Genomic DNA, 14,350 nt, shown 5'->3' on the forward strand with positions numbered 1-14,350 from the left:
GAGCCCCTCCTCTGCCACACGGACACAGACATGCGCTGGGCGCACACACTGAATGCACACGCACACCCCACTGACAAACACTCACACCACCCCAGCAAAACTTTACCTCCTAACGAAGACACCGTGGCCTCCTCCTCAATTTCCTCAGTTCTGAAATCTTCCTGGCTGCCCACTCCAGCCAAGGGTGGAGAAGTGACTGGAGGGGCCTCGGGCAGCCCGGGTCCCAGGGGTGCGCCCTGGGGTGAGAGTGGGAAGCAGCTGTTATTCAGCGACGCGTGTGGCCCGTGAGCGCTGGCGAAGCTGTCAGGTTCACATGCGTTCAGTCGTAAAATGAGATGTTTACGGGCTGCAGGGAAGTTATTCTTAAGCCACCAGAGACTCCGTCACAGACAGGAAGAAGCTCTGGCCCCTCCAGAGCCATTTTCTCCTGGAAACTCCGTCACAGACAGGAAGAGGCTCTAGGCCCCTCCGGAGCCATCTTCTCCTGGACAGCTCAGGGGATGGGGGTCTCCTCGCCCTGCAAGTCGGCAAGTCCCCGAACCCCCACACCTGGAGGGATGGCTGAGCGCCGGCCCTCCCCCGCCACCTGCAGGGCCCAGGACGGCCCCTCAGAGACTCAGGGAGCCCCAGTTCCTGCCTGTGGTCCGGACAGTGACGGGCACGTAGCCATCACCACGTTGGACGCCCACAGAGGGAGGGAGCCTCTGCATTCACTGCACAAGGGGAGGGGTGGCCCTGCTCTGTGAGCCCGCTTCCCTGTCCCCAGAGGCACCCGGAGCTGCGAGGACGTGGGCACAGGCGCAGTGAAAACACTTCCCGTGACCAGCCGTCCACACCTGGCACGAGCTCCCTGGCAACAGTGCTCGGGAGATGGTGCTGGTCTAGGTGCCCGGGACGGCATGCCTGTGAGGCCTGTCCAAGGGCTCCCCCACTGCCCGGTGGGCAAGCGGCACCTGGCGCTGGACACCAGGCCTCCCCCCTACAGCCACAACCCTCCGATATGGGGAGGGTCCCCAGGGACCCGGAGCTGGTCAGCCGCTGACACCTCAGACCCTGTGGGCGGGGGAGGGCGGAGGCACGGAGGACCACGGAGAGCGCGCAGGGGGTGCTGAGAGGCCGAGGGTGCCCTGGACCAGGCTGGGCCCCGCACAGAGGCTTCCACACGGCCCCTCCTCCCTCCCATACTGCGGCTTCGGCCAGATTTTCTGAAGCAGGAGCTGGCAGGGATGGCTTCCTAGTTAGCGCACTGCAGGCCGGATGACTCTTTCCATCTCTGGCTGCCCCCGCCTCCAGTCTGTTAAGAGAGTCCCCATGGGGCTTCCCTGGTGGCGCAGTGGTTAAGAGTCCGCCTGCTGATGCAGGGGACGCGGGTTCGTGCCCCGGTCTGGGAAGATCCCATGTGCCGCGGAGCGGCTGGGCCCGTGAGCCATGGCTGCTGAGCCTGCGCGTCCGGAGCCTGTGCTCCGCAATGGGAGAGGCCACAACAGTTGAGAGGCCCGCGTACCGCAAAAAGTAAACAAAAAAAGAGAGAGGCCCCGTGGCTGCAGCGCTTCACGCCTTGGCACCGGCACAGTGGGGACACCGCTGTTGCCGCAGTTTGTGCCCAGGGCCCCTGGGTGGAGATGGCTGAGGACCCCCGGCAGGGCCGGCGTGGGCACCACCCTCTGACACCCTCCAGGGGGCGGCCGGGCGCCAGAGCTAGCGCGGCTCCCCGAGAGCTGCCCTGGCCAGTGCAGGGAGCCCCGGCGTCCCTGGCGTGCGGGGGGCCGCCAACCGTCCACCCCAGGGCAGCTCAGCACTCCGTCCCATCACGGCCCCTCAACGCCCAAGCCCTAAGAGGAGGCGATCTGTCCAAACAGGAGAAGGCAATGTCCATGTCACGCCCGAGACACCCCCAGCCCTGTGTGTGGCTTTGGGGCGTGTGGGCTACAGAGCGGGGTTGCCCCTTAGTCCCTTATGGCCCCACAAGCTGACGGGAGACGCCAACAGATGCCAAGGTCATTCAGACAACCGCACGAGGTCTGGACCAGACGCCGGATTCGAGAGAACGTTCCCCCCGAGGAGGCTCAGCCGGAAGGCGCGCCGGCCGCTCGCCAGAGCTCTAGGCCCCCATCTCCAGCGGGCATTTGTCTTGGCCGCCCAGGAGCCCTTAGAATTCGCACACGCGTGTGCACACGTGTCCCCGACACCCCACCCTGAGGGCCCCGGCACTCACCAACTCCTCCCCGATACGCTCCCAGGTCTCCGCAAGCCCGCTGCCCAAGTCTCCTGACGCCTGCAGGGTTGACAGGAAACAAGCCAGTGACTGAAGCCCCCAGCCCCCCGGGAGCTGGGGGCGGGGGGAGAGGGCAGGCTGGGTGTGGGGGTCAGGGTGGTCCTCGACAGGGCACGTGTCCATCAGACCACTTAGAACAAAAGGCCTGCGGGAAGCGAGCTCAGAGACTGGCCGGACACACAGACCCGCACAAAGCGCATTCCTTCCTCTCCACGGGCCATCCTGTCCCGGGACGCTGTCCTGGGAAACAGCCGAGAGGGGAGGCCCCGCCCAGGGACCCTCGGGGGCTGGGACTCAGCGTGAAGGTCATGCCCCCTCTCGCCTGCCCTGCTCCCTGCACACGGCTGAGACCTGGGTTTGCCCTGGGGACACAGGTCTCCTGCCCGTCTGTTCTTCACACACCAGAAGTGGTGTGCTTTCTGCCTTAGGTGCCACGGGACAGTGTGCACGTGCACGCACACACACACCACACACTACTGCACACGCGCACACACCACTGCAAGCGCACACACGCACACACTACTGCACGCGCACACACTACTGCACGTGCGCACACACACTACTGCACACGTGTGCACACACACTACTGCACACGCACACACTACTGCACGCGCACACACTACTGCACACGCACACACACCACTGCAAGCGCACACACGCACACACTACTGCACACGCACACCCTGCTGCACACACGCACACACATACTGCACACACGCACGCACACACACTACTGCACACGCACACACATATTTTTTGCTCTGGTGACTACTAGTGACTCTATCGCCAACTGGCTATTCTAGGGGTGATTTTTAACCTTTAGGTTCTGTAAGTGTTTCTGTGTGGAAAGTTCTAGGCAAGGGAGGTTCTTTCTCAGGTTACAGGTAGATAGAAACGTAATCCCAAGTAACATCGACCCAAAGTGGCATCTTTCAAAAGAGACCTTTCCGGCCCCGTTACTTCGGGTTTCCAGGCGAGGCCACCCCCTCCCGGCCTTGAGTCCCTCCTCCCACAAGGTGGGGGCGGGGAGGGAGCCCCTGCCTGAGCCCGGGCAGCGGCCACTCACCCTATCGTCATCGTCCTTCTCATCCTCATCCAGGCAGTGCAGGGGGCTCACCTGGGGGTCCTCACGCAGCCTCAGGTCCGAGATCAGGCCCTGCACAGAGGGGAAGGTCACCAGGGGTCCCAAGGCAGGAGGCCCAGGGCGCAGGGAGACCCCGACTCAAGCTGCAGCCAGCTCGGAGCCCGGCACGTCTGAGGCCAATCCCAGGGGTAGCACCACAGCGGGGGACGCCACAGCGGGCGGCATCACTCCCTCCCTCCTTCCCTCTTCAGCATGAACGCTCATCACCCGCTCGCAGGCTCCGCGCTCCCTCCGTGGCCCCAGCCCCACACTAGGTGCCAGGACACAGCACAGACACATCTCTCGGGTCCCAGTGCAGAGAACAGGCCAGCAGTGTGCAGTGTCCTTGGAGGTGGTGTCCCCTCGGGGCACGAGGCAGGCGGCACTGGCCGGGGGGAGGTCGGGGCAGCAGGCACGGAGAAGATGCGGGACCCCCGCTCCTACAGAAAGCCCAACGCTGGGGCAGGGCCACCACCAGCTGGAATGGCACGATGGCCGAGGACCTCAGCCTGGCTGCGCCGGGGCCTTTGCCATGAGGTCTCCTGTTCCCCAGAGGGTGACACAACCACAGGTTCTGAGTCGCTGCTGAGATCGCGGAGACACGTGCGTGCGGCTGCTGGACCCCGGGCCTTTGGTGCCCTTTCTAGAAGCTTCCCTGCCTGGGCGTTATGAGTATCTACACATGCTTGCCCGGTACTTCTTTTGTTTTCATTTTAATCCACGGGATTTATCAGTGCATCTTCTCCTGAATAGAGACATTTCATCGAGTCTAAGATGCACGTTTTCACAGCTCTTAATACAGACCAGTTTAGGTCAGGGGCTGGCAAACGTTCTCAGTCAAGGGCCAGATGGTGCATTTCCAGGTCTTTGCTGCCGCTGCTCTGCGGCTGTGTCGGGAAGCTGACCACAGATGGTTGGTGGACGCTGGACGCAGCTGCTCCCACCAGACCATACAGGACACTCAAACATTCACACCTCACAAAGTACTCGTCTTCTTTTGGTTTTTGCAGCCACTTAAACATGCAGAAGCCTTTCTAGTCGTGGGCTGTATTAAAATAGGTGGCGGGTGGGATGTCCTCGGGCCGTGTGCCGACCGGTCAGGTTACTGTTTACCCCCTAAGTGCCCTTCACACTCCCTTTATCACTGATCCCCCGTCTCACGGCCATCCTGCTCCACGCGTGACCACAAGCTGACAAACACCCCCGCGCGTCCCCATGAGCCCTCGCCTGAGGGCTCCACGCCTCTCTCTGGGCCCAGCTCAGGCCACCTCCTCCAGGAAGCCCCACGGGCTCCCTCCCAAGGATCAGCACCTCCGGACCCCAGTTCTGCCCGGCTCCATACTCCCCCTTGCACCTCCACTCCCACTGATAGAGGCCTACAGGGTGGGACACCCCACCTCCTTGCGTGTGTTTGTGTGTACACATCGCGTGTGTCACGTGCACGTGGATGTGCGCACGTATACATGAGTGTATAAGTGTGTCGTGCAGGTACGCGCGTCATTGTGTGTGAGCATGCCCCTGCATCCACATGCTTGTATGTGCACACGTGGGTGTGTATGTGCACAGGTGTGTGTGCACGTTCAGGCGAATGAGGTCAGCTGGCCCGGGGGGGGCTGAGGGAGAACCCCACAGCCCCCAGTTACATGAGGTCCTCATGTCCCCAACACAACTCCCAGCCAGGCCTGCGGGGGGGGGAAGGGGCCAAAGACACAGGCGGAGAGGAGGTACAGGCGGGGGGTTCAGCTCCGCAGCGCACGTGGACCGCCCCCCTTTCTCAAGTGAGCACGGGGGCTGGCCTCAGGGGCGGTGGGCCCTGCTCGGGGCTCCCAAAACTGCTGCGGCCTCACCAGCCGACGGGGGCACCAAGTCGCCGACAATGGCGTCCTGTCGCTGGTTGATCTCCGAAGGTGGCGAGAACAGTGTCCATTGGTGGGAACACGGGCCACGTTCACTGTTTTCCCCACCTGACCGCAGCTCATTTCAGAAGCTCTAAGGCAGCAGCGCCCGTGGCTTCATGGCCAAGGCTCATCCTGCCTGGCGAGCCCCTCCTGCAGCTCTGACCCTCACACCATGGCAGGAGGCTGCACGCTTCTCACACTCAGGATGACCAGCGGTTCCAGAAGGTTCTGCAGGATGGCCTGGCGTGGACCAGCACCTGCCTGGTGATGTCTGGGCCTCCAGGGGAAGCTGACAGATCACAGGGCTGGGGGGCAGGGGTCTCGGTCAGCACTGCCGTCCAGGAGCCTGTCCCCTGGCTGGCGGGAGGGAGGTGGCAGCGTCTTCCCGGAAGTGACCAGGCCTGTGGAGTGCAGCCTCCCTCAGTCTGAGGTTAGCCCATTGTTTCAGCTGAACCAGCGCAGACACCTATGTCCAAAGCTGCGTCCAGCTGCTTCTGCCCTTCACATCCAGCTGCATCCTTGCCTGCCCTGGGTCCCCCGTCACCAGCCCCCTGAGAGCAGAAAGCCACGGTCTTCTCTGGAGCCTTGAACCAGCCTGCAGAGTCCCTGCAAGGCCCACAGCCAGGGTGGAGCTGGCCCCTTCTCACTGCAGCCACTGGGGAGCTGAGGCTGTGTCCAGGGCTGGACATCACTGGCGGGACACAGGATGGCCTGCCTGACCACGGGACTGTGTAGGCATCGGGGTCCCTGGGCCCCGTGTGGTACGTGGATCCTACAGGCAGAACCTGGTTGCGGGTAGAGGAGAGGCTGTGAGGGGCTGGCAGCCTGCAGACCACCCAAGGCTGGAGCTCCGGTCTGAAGAGGGACGGTCCACCCGGCCGTGATGAGGGGATTCGGCCGTGGGCAGTGGCTGGTCTGTTCCCCCCTGGAATCCTGAGATGCTCCAGCCACCAGGGAGGGCAGTGAGCTGCCGGGAGGGGCGTGTGGAGGTCTGTGTGCGGGAGGGCACACGTGTGTGCATGCACGGGGGTTGGTCACTGGGCTCGGGTCAGTGGCAGGAGCATGTTGGGGATGGAAATTCTCGGCCCACCCACAGCCCTGCTGGAGGAGGGACAGGGCTTCTCCAGGCGACAGAGAATCACGCCAGGGGCGGCACGAGGGGCCAGACGTTCAATTTCTAGAAAAGCCACGCTCTGAACAGCACCGGGGCACTTCGTGTGTGACAGCGATGCGGGAAGGTCCCGAGGCTCCCGGCAGGCAGAGGGCATCTGGGCATGACCGTCCCCACACGGACACTGTCCCGTGAGGCGAGGGTCCCACACCAGCCGGCATCAGGCCAGCCACTCAGCAACAGGCTGCCGGACGCCGGGAGGAATGGGGAGTAGGACACGCCCAAGGCCATGCTCAGCTGGGAAGACGCCAGCAGCACAAAGGCCACAAGACCCGCTGCACACGCTGGACGGACTTGCAAGCAGAGGTTGTGAAATCCAGACCGTCTGAAATCTGTCCAGTTGCTGCCTCACTAGGGCCACTGGGCTTAGAGTTGTGTGCAGACGACCAGAGCCCCACGCCGTGAAAGCGCATCCCTAGTCACTGGTGCTGGGTCCATCTCCCTGGGACCCCAGCTCCGGGCACCCCAGCGTTCCCCAGGGGGCCTCCCACACCCCTGAGGGGTGCCAGGGTGTCTGCTCCATCTGGAAGGGCCATGTCCTGGCCCAGGGCAGTGGGGCTGAGCAAGCCTGGACAGGGGGTGGGTGGGGCCCAGCCCTCCTGGGCCTGCTTCGCCCGTCCTCACCCCCGGCCCCTCCCTCCTCTGCTGGCTGACCCCCAGGTTGCCTGGTCCCTTGTCACCTACCCCGGCTGTCTCTGTGATTGGCCCACACCACCACTGTCCCATGTCCCGTATGCCCTGAACTGAGTGGCTTCTGACCAGCTTCCCGTACCAAGCCCCAACTCCTCAACTATTCGCGTCAAATTCTATTACAAGGAACTCTCTCCCCATTTCTCCATTTCATGAAGTCAGGGAATTGCGTGACTGCTGCAGGACTGTGACCAGTTACAGTACGGGTCCAGGTCAGTTCAGATGACTGACAGAGGAGTATTGGGAGAAGCTGGTGACAGTGACCTCTGGTGCCCCGAGCTGTCCCTCAGTCAGGGCCAGCAGGTCTGGTGTGGCTGGACTTGGGGGCCACAGCGAGAGGACTAAGGGGTGTCAGAGGATGCCAGCACTTTCCCTGCCCGCTGTGCTCCATCCTTGGGGCCAAGCCTACCCAAACCTAGCGTGGCTGGTGGACACCCTCTTAGCTTCAGTGGGCCGGTCACTTATTCCTTATATAACGTGGCCAACAAAGCCGCCTGCTGAGGAAAATTCACAGCCTCCAGCGCCCTCATCACAGAACAAAAGCAGTGAATGTTCAACACGAGGTGCACAGCTGGGCCGTGTCTCTTGTTCCCAAGCACAGTCTTGCCCTGGCCCAGTACCAGTTTCAGACGAGGGTCCCAGGAGGTCTGAAAAAACAGATGACTAAACCTCAACAGAAACCGGGGTAAAGAGGAAGGTGGCTTCATAAAGAGAAAAGCCAACGGGAATGAGAAAACAGGAACACTTTCAACAAAGAGAAATTAAGTCGCGAAAATTCAACTACATAGTGTTTGAAATAGTTAAAAAAAAAAAAAAAGAATGAGGTCAATAACCACCGAAAAAGAATTGGAAGTAACATTTTAAGCAGAATGTTGCAACAACTGGGTGGAATTGGGGATTTCCCAAGAAATATTTATTACAACATAAGCTCAAGAATAAGAATGAACGTGAAAGACCAAGGACGTTCCTAATATTTGTGACGGGAGAAAAGAACAAAGGGTCTGCAAGGACCTCAGGAGGGGGGCCGTGCTGAGTGCTGGGTGGTCGGCGAGGGGCTGAGCACCCTGCTCCGGAGACCATCGGGGGGGACACCCTGGCTCATTCCGCACCCGAAGCTCTGTGCTCATCCGGGCCAAGTCTTCGCAGTCACACGTGTGAGTGATGTTTCCCCAGGAGTCTGAATTCAGAAAGGCTGACAAACCCTGTCCTAAACCCGTCTTGTCTACTCCTCCCCCCAGACAACACGCTTCACCTCTCACTTGGCTGGAGTCTGATCAAACTCCCAGAGAGAGATTCCTGGAACTGGAGTCCGAGGGGACAGAGAAGCCACTCCACACTGGACCCAGCTGGAAGTGGCATGTTACGGCAGGGGGAGGGGCAGCACCCTAACCCTGGTAAGCAGGGCTCCAGACAGAGCCGGACAGTGCCCTCTGCTTCTGTCTCTCTAATCTTCAAAGATTTTTCTGGGTGTCTATTCCAGGCCAGATTTAACCACATAAACACTTTAAATATCCCAATGGTTAAAAAGAATGACTAGGTGAAAAGGCAAATGAAAAACTGGGAAATAAAATCTGCAGTGTATAAAACAAATGATCAGTGTCTTACATACATAAAGAGTTCATATGAACCAATAAGAAACAACGGAAGCCATTAAAACAAAAATGCAAAGGACATAAACGGGCTAGTCACGAGAAGAAATACAAGTATCCAGTAAACACGGGAAACATTAAAGTTTGTTTTCACTCACAACTAGGAAATGCAAATTAAAACACCCAGACACTGTTTGCCTACGTATCTAACTGGCAAGTGTGTTTTGCACAGACGACCCCAGCCTGGTGAGCCCCTCTGGCTGTCCTCGATGCAGGAAGGTGGTGACCTCTGTTAGCACCGTGAGACAGGCAACCCATCCCCACCAGCACAGGAGCAACTTTTCTTTTAAAGTGTTAAAGAAACATGGAACTTATGGGAGAGATTTCCGTCTGGAAAAGCGTGGGAAATCTCACGACTCGCCAGCCCACACCGCCCCTCCCTAGATGGAACGGCTCTCTCCAACTTCTCTCCAGTTAAACAAGTTTGAGGATCAACATGAAAACACGAAGAGGCCCAGTTTGGTATCAAAGTCCTGCTGGCTCCCAGACCCCATGGGTGAGAGTTCCTGCCAAAGGTGAAAGGTCAGCTTTCAGAACCGAGTCACCAGGACTTAGAACAACTTTAACCAAGCAGCCTTTGTCTGGGCAATAATTAACTTTCTGTCCCCTGGGGACACATCCCCCATCAGCACACACAGGGACCCCTGTCTGGACCACCGGGCGGGGCGGGCCAGCTGCAGAGTGGCTGCAATGTTAGAATTCAGGGACTCGTGGGTCAGTGCCTGCTGGGGGTGCCCACGCACTGCTTCCAGGAGGCGGGCTCCAGCTAAAGGTTCCAAGAACTGCGAGGGCCGAGGGCCCAGGAGAAAGACCCCACTAGGATCTGGGATCTGCCTCCCCCCAGAAGTGAAGGCCAGGGCCAGGCCTGGGGGAGGGGGCTTCCCTGGGGACACGGTAGAGAGCGCCACATGCCGGTCACCGCTGGGGAAGTTCTGCCCACGCTGCTCTGAAGCGGAGGCCTGCCCTGGGCTCACCGGCCATGGGGCCACTGCACAGTTTGGCAAAAATAATAACCAGCACAATGAATGTTGGTGCGTGGCATGAACCGCCTGGCCCACACTCAGCGCTCCACTGCCGTCTTGAAATTCTTCATTTTCACTGTGTGCGGTCTGCTGCTGGGCCTGGACAAAGCCCCCGCTCACTGATGGGGGGAGCACCACACCCACGTGCAGACACACATATGCACACATGGGGTGGGGCCCCTGACGGTGGCAGACGTGGGTATCCAGTGAAGAAGGCCGTCCCAGAGCAGCAGGGGAATAAAGCCCAGGGGGAGCTGGGTGGACCAAGGGCCTGCTCCCCCGAGGTTTTCCTGTCCCCGGAGCCCCTGCCGCAGCAAGTGGGAGCAACCATCGTCCCCATCCCCAGCCTGCCCCCTGCCCCGGTGCGGGCGGCCATCGCGGTTACCTGGAACTTGTCAGGGTCTGCTCGGCCGGCCTGGGCCACGAAGAGGCGGGCGTCGGGCTCCAGCTGCAGGCCGCGTGGGGAGCGCGCCAGGGGCTGGCGCTGGACCTCCTTGCAGTCCACGAAGAGCGCGGCATGTGCGCCGTCCACGGCGATGGCCAGGCGCGTCCAGCGACCGTCCAGCGTGGGCAGCGTGAAGCTGGCGGCCGTGTGAGTGCGGGCGGCACCGGGCTCGGTGTAGAGCAGCTGCACCTGCTGCCACGCCCCGCGCGCCGCCGCCAGCTTCAGGCCCACCAGGACCACCGCCTGCGCCGCGTCCGTGACCGCGAAGAGCACGCCCGCGCGCGCTGAGGCCGGCCGCACGTGCACCAGCAGGGAGAAGTGCTGGAAGAACGTGCTGGGCAGGAGGCTCCGGGCCGCCCAGCCGTCACCACCCACGTCTGCGCCGAACTCGTAGGCGGGCCCCATGTCGGGGTCGTGCACCAGGGCCACCTGCCGCGGCAGGGGCTCCCCGAGCAGCGGCTGGAGCCCCACCTCCATGACCTGGCTCTCTGTGGAGAGAAAGACAGCAGTGAGGCCGCGCACCCCCAGGGAAACCGAGGCCCGGCCGGCCTCCCGACCGCCAGCGGGGCACGACAGCCACCTGCCCGTCCAGGCGCCACGCCCGCCCCCACAGGCTCGCTGCTTCCAAGTGGGGCGCAGAGACCCTCCCAAATTAGCGTGGTGGGAGGGGCAGGGGCACTGCCCGCTGGGGACCCTGTCCCCCGTTAGCACACGGAGCCACTGCCAGGTGCCGAGGGCTTGAGCCCGCCCCTGTTCCCACACTGGAACCACAGGAGGAACGCAGCAGACGCTGGTCAAGGTACCCTCACCCACCCCAGACACTGGTGTAACTTCAAGACATCGAAACGTTACAAAAAAGAAAGAGATGCACACAGGGGGTGCCCTGAGCTGCGTCTACACTAGGAACGTCCCGGAAACGAGTTACACTCCTAGGAAGGGAGGCCGTAAAAGGGGCCGCGTTTCTTGGGGGGCCCTTCTTAGCTGTGGTCTCCAAGTCTGCTCACACTTGGTACCGCAAACTCCGCCCCCACCTCCCAGGTTGCTGGGGGTCCTCCCAGCTGGTGGCTGCTTCGGGGGCTCCTCACTGCCCAGTGTCCACACCAGGCGCCACACACGACCGCCCGACCGGGACAGGGCTGCCTGATGGACCACCCTGGCCTCCTCCCTCACCGACCGCCACACTCTCAGCCCCACACCGCTCCACCCATCCTCTCAGTTACCCCGCGGGCTTTCGTCCCTCCGCCTCCTCGTGTGGTCAGCGACCCCCCCACCAAAAGGAGCCCACTCGGCGGCACAGGCCCAGGCTGGGACATGGCCACGGCGCCTGGACCCGCCCGAGCCGTGGGTACAGCAGGGACACTGCTGCTTCCTGGGCGTGTAGGGGCCACTAGTGGCCTGGACTGATGATTGCTGGGACCGGGGGTGTCCAGGGCTGGGGGCGGCAAGGCCCACCTCTCTGTACAGGGGATGTGGTCACTGGCCACCCCAGGAGGGGGAAACACCATTGCGAGGAGAGGCCGGTTCACCAGTGGCTTCCCTGAACGCCCACACGGCTGGGCAGAGTGGGGACTTGGGGGCCGTGGTCTGGCCAAGGGCCCCCCCCAAGGCCTTTTCTCTCAAGACCCCCCGTAGGGCTTCCCTGGTGGCGTAGTGGTTGAGAGTCCGCCTGCCGATGCAGGGGACACGGGTTCGTGTCCCGGTCCGGGAAGACCCCACCTGCCGCGGAGCGGCTGGGCCCATGAGCCATGGCCGCTGAGCCTGCGCGTCCAGAGCCTGTGCTCCGCAATGGGAGAGGCCACAACAGTGAGAGGCCCGCGTACCTCAAAAAAAAAAAAAAAGAAGACCCCCGTAATCAGCGCGGTCTGCCTCCAAAATGAGGTCCACGGGGAGACGCTCTCCTGAGGAGCGGCTGCTGGCGTGTGGGTGTCCCGACCAAGGCGCAGATGAGCCCCCCAGTGTGCACGCGACCATGTGTGCAGGTGACAGCATGGCTGCGTCCGTGCGTCAGTGTGTGGTGGGCGCCTGGACTCTGGCCCCCGAGTGCAGGGTCAGGCCGACCCAGGACTTCCTGGGACAAAGCAGAGGGAAGAAAAGCTGGACCCCAACTTCCTAAGACAAGCCGTGCCTTTCACATAGCACCCTGAGAACAAAATATGAAAAGAGAAGAGAAGAGGTGCCCACACGAAGACCAGGGCTTTGGGCACCCGCCGGGCTGGCCCCTCCCAGATAGCGGCGTCTCTGTGTGGCCCCGACTCCCCACAATGTGGGCTCCCCCTCAGCCTCACCCTGCCCCTTGCAGGTAAGACCCCTATGCAGATGAGAAGTGGGGAACAGCCAGGGCAGTGCAGACAGCAGCATCCACGGAATGAGGCCTGGCCTCGCGCCTGCCCAGGGTAAACGCCCCCCTCACAGGGGCAGGGGGTCTCCCCAATACCCTGGGCTCTGGGAGGCCAGCAGTCACTTCCTGCTCAGAGACAGACACTGCCGTCCAGCCAGACGGCGGCTGCTATATGGGTCCCTTTGTATCAGAAGTGCCCAGGGCCCAAGTGTCCACTCGGGGAGATGCTCTAAGATTAGGAAACAGGACCCTCACCAGCCTGAGTGCCAGTGGCCCCAGTGTCCCAACTCAGCTGCCCTCAAAGTTAAACATGGATGTGCCCCACAGCGCCCTTCCTCCCAGGCAGCTAGAACTTTTCCAGATTAATTGAGAACACAAGATGCAGCAGCCGTGGACGTCCCGGGCTGGAAGACAATAGCGTGTTATAGAGACAGCCCAGGGACCCCAGAGATGCATGAGCAGTTCCTTTCCAAAGTTCTCCCATTTCCTCTCCATGAAATTCTCCATGGTTCCCATCGGGAGTAGGCCTCCGAATGCCACAGCCCTAAGATCACTGCTCCGTTCTCCAGTTACAGGCGTCCTGGGCGGGGGATGTGGCCACACCTCCCTGCAGATCTGGCAGCTGCTGTGCTGGAGGTGCTGGCCTGAGGCGCTGGCCCAGCTGTCTCGGGAAGGGAACCAGTATCTCTCCAGAAAGCGAGTGCCCAAGCCAAGCCCTGGGAGCTCAGAGGTACGCCTTCCTGGGAACACAGTGGGTGGCACCTACATAAGCCAGGGCCCTCTGGTCTGCCGCACTCGCTTCAGATCAAGGAATCGGGGACTTGCTAGTTGAAGACAGTTTCCCTTTCAGCAAACAGGCCAGCCAGGACCAAGTGGGATTTAGCCCAGGTACTTAAGGTTGGCTCAACATTTGAAGATCACTTAATGGAATCCATCACATCAACAGAATTAAGAAAAATCACACGGTCCTATCGCTAGATGCAGGAAGAGCATCTTATAAAATCCAACGCACGTTACGATAAAAACTCTTAGTAAACTAGGAATAAAGGTGAACTTCCTCAAGTTGGTAGACTATCTACTAAAAACCTACAGTGAACATCATACCTAATGGTATACTTAACAGTGAGAAACTTGAAGCTTCCCCACTAAAACCAGGTACAAGGCAAGGATGCCCCCTCTCACCACTCCTTTTCACCATAATAGCTAACGCCATAAGACCAGAAAAGGAAACAGAAGCACACAGATTGGAAAGGAAGAAATAAAACTATCAATCTGCAGATGACATGAAAATCAAAATGTAGAAAACCCAAAACAATTACCCAAAAAATACTCCTGGAACCACTGATAATGGCAAGTTTGTAGGGTATAAGATTAATGTACAACAGTCAACCATTTTCTATATACCAGCAATGAACAAGTGGAGTTTGAAATTAAAAACACAGTATCATTTACACTAGCACCCCCAAGATGAAATATTTATATTTATACCAGGTATAAGTATGACATATATGTGTACAAGGTCTACATGAGAAAAGCTACAAAACTCCGACAAAAGAAATCAAAGGAGAACTAAATGAATTCAGAGATATCCCATGTTCATGGATAGGAAGACTCAATGCTGTCAAGATATCAGTTCTTCCCAATTTGCTATAGATTCAGTGCAATCCTAATGAAAATCCCAGCAAGTTATTTTGGGGCTATAAACAAGTCAGTTCTGAAGTTTATACAGGGAGGGAAAA

The 14,350-nt window shown here is 60.1% G+C and overlaps 1 protein-coding gene across 4 annotated transcripts in view; it reads right to left on the reverse strand.

The window, feature by feature from the left end:
• The window catches only part of COL18A1 (collagen type XVIII alpha 1 chain), a 97,557-nt gene that overhangs the window by 27,371 nt on the left and 55,836 nt on the right, over nucleotides 1-14,350 (reverse strand). For all 4 annotated transcript variants that reach the window (XM_070045405.1, XM_060297685.2, XM_030835623.3 and 1 more), the window contains 4 exons: nucleotides 10,214-10,761; nucleotides 3,342-3,431; nucleotides 2,216-2,275; nucleotides 107-236 (listed from right to left, as the gene is read on the reverse strand). In XM_070045405.1, coding sequence (XP_069901506.1) covers nucleotides 107-236; nucleotides 2,216-2,275; nucleotides 3,342-3,431; nucleotides 10,214-10,761 — 828 coding nt within the window. The remainder of the gene's footprint in view (nucleotides 1-106; nucleotides 237-2,215; nucleotides 2,276-3,341; nucleotides 3,432-10,213; nucleotides 10,762-14,350) is intronic.

Source organism: Globicephala melas, chromosome 4, assembly GCF_963455315.2.
Source record: "Globicephala melas chromosome 4, mGloMel1.2, whole genome shotgun sequence".
In the NCBI taxonomy this organism is placed as follows: domain Eukaryota; kingdom Metazoa; phylum Chordata; class Mammalia; order Artiodactyla; family Delphinidae; genus Globicephala; species Globicephala melas.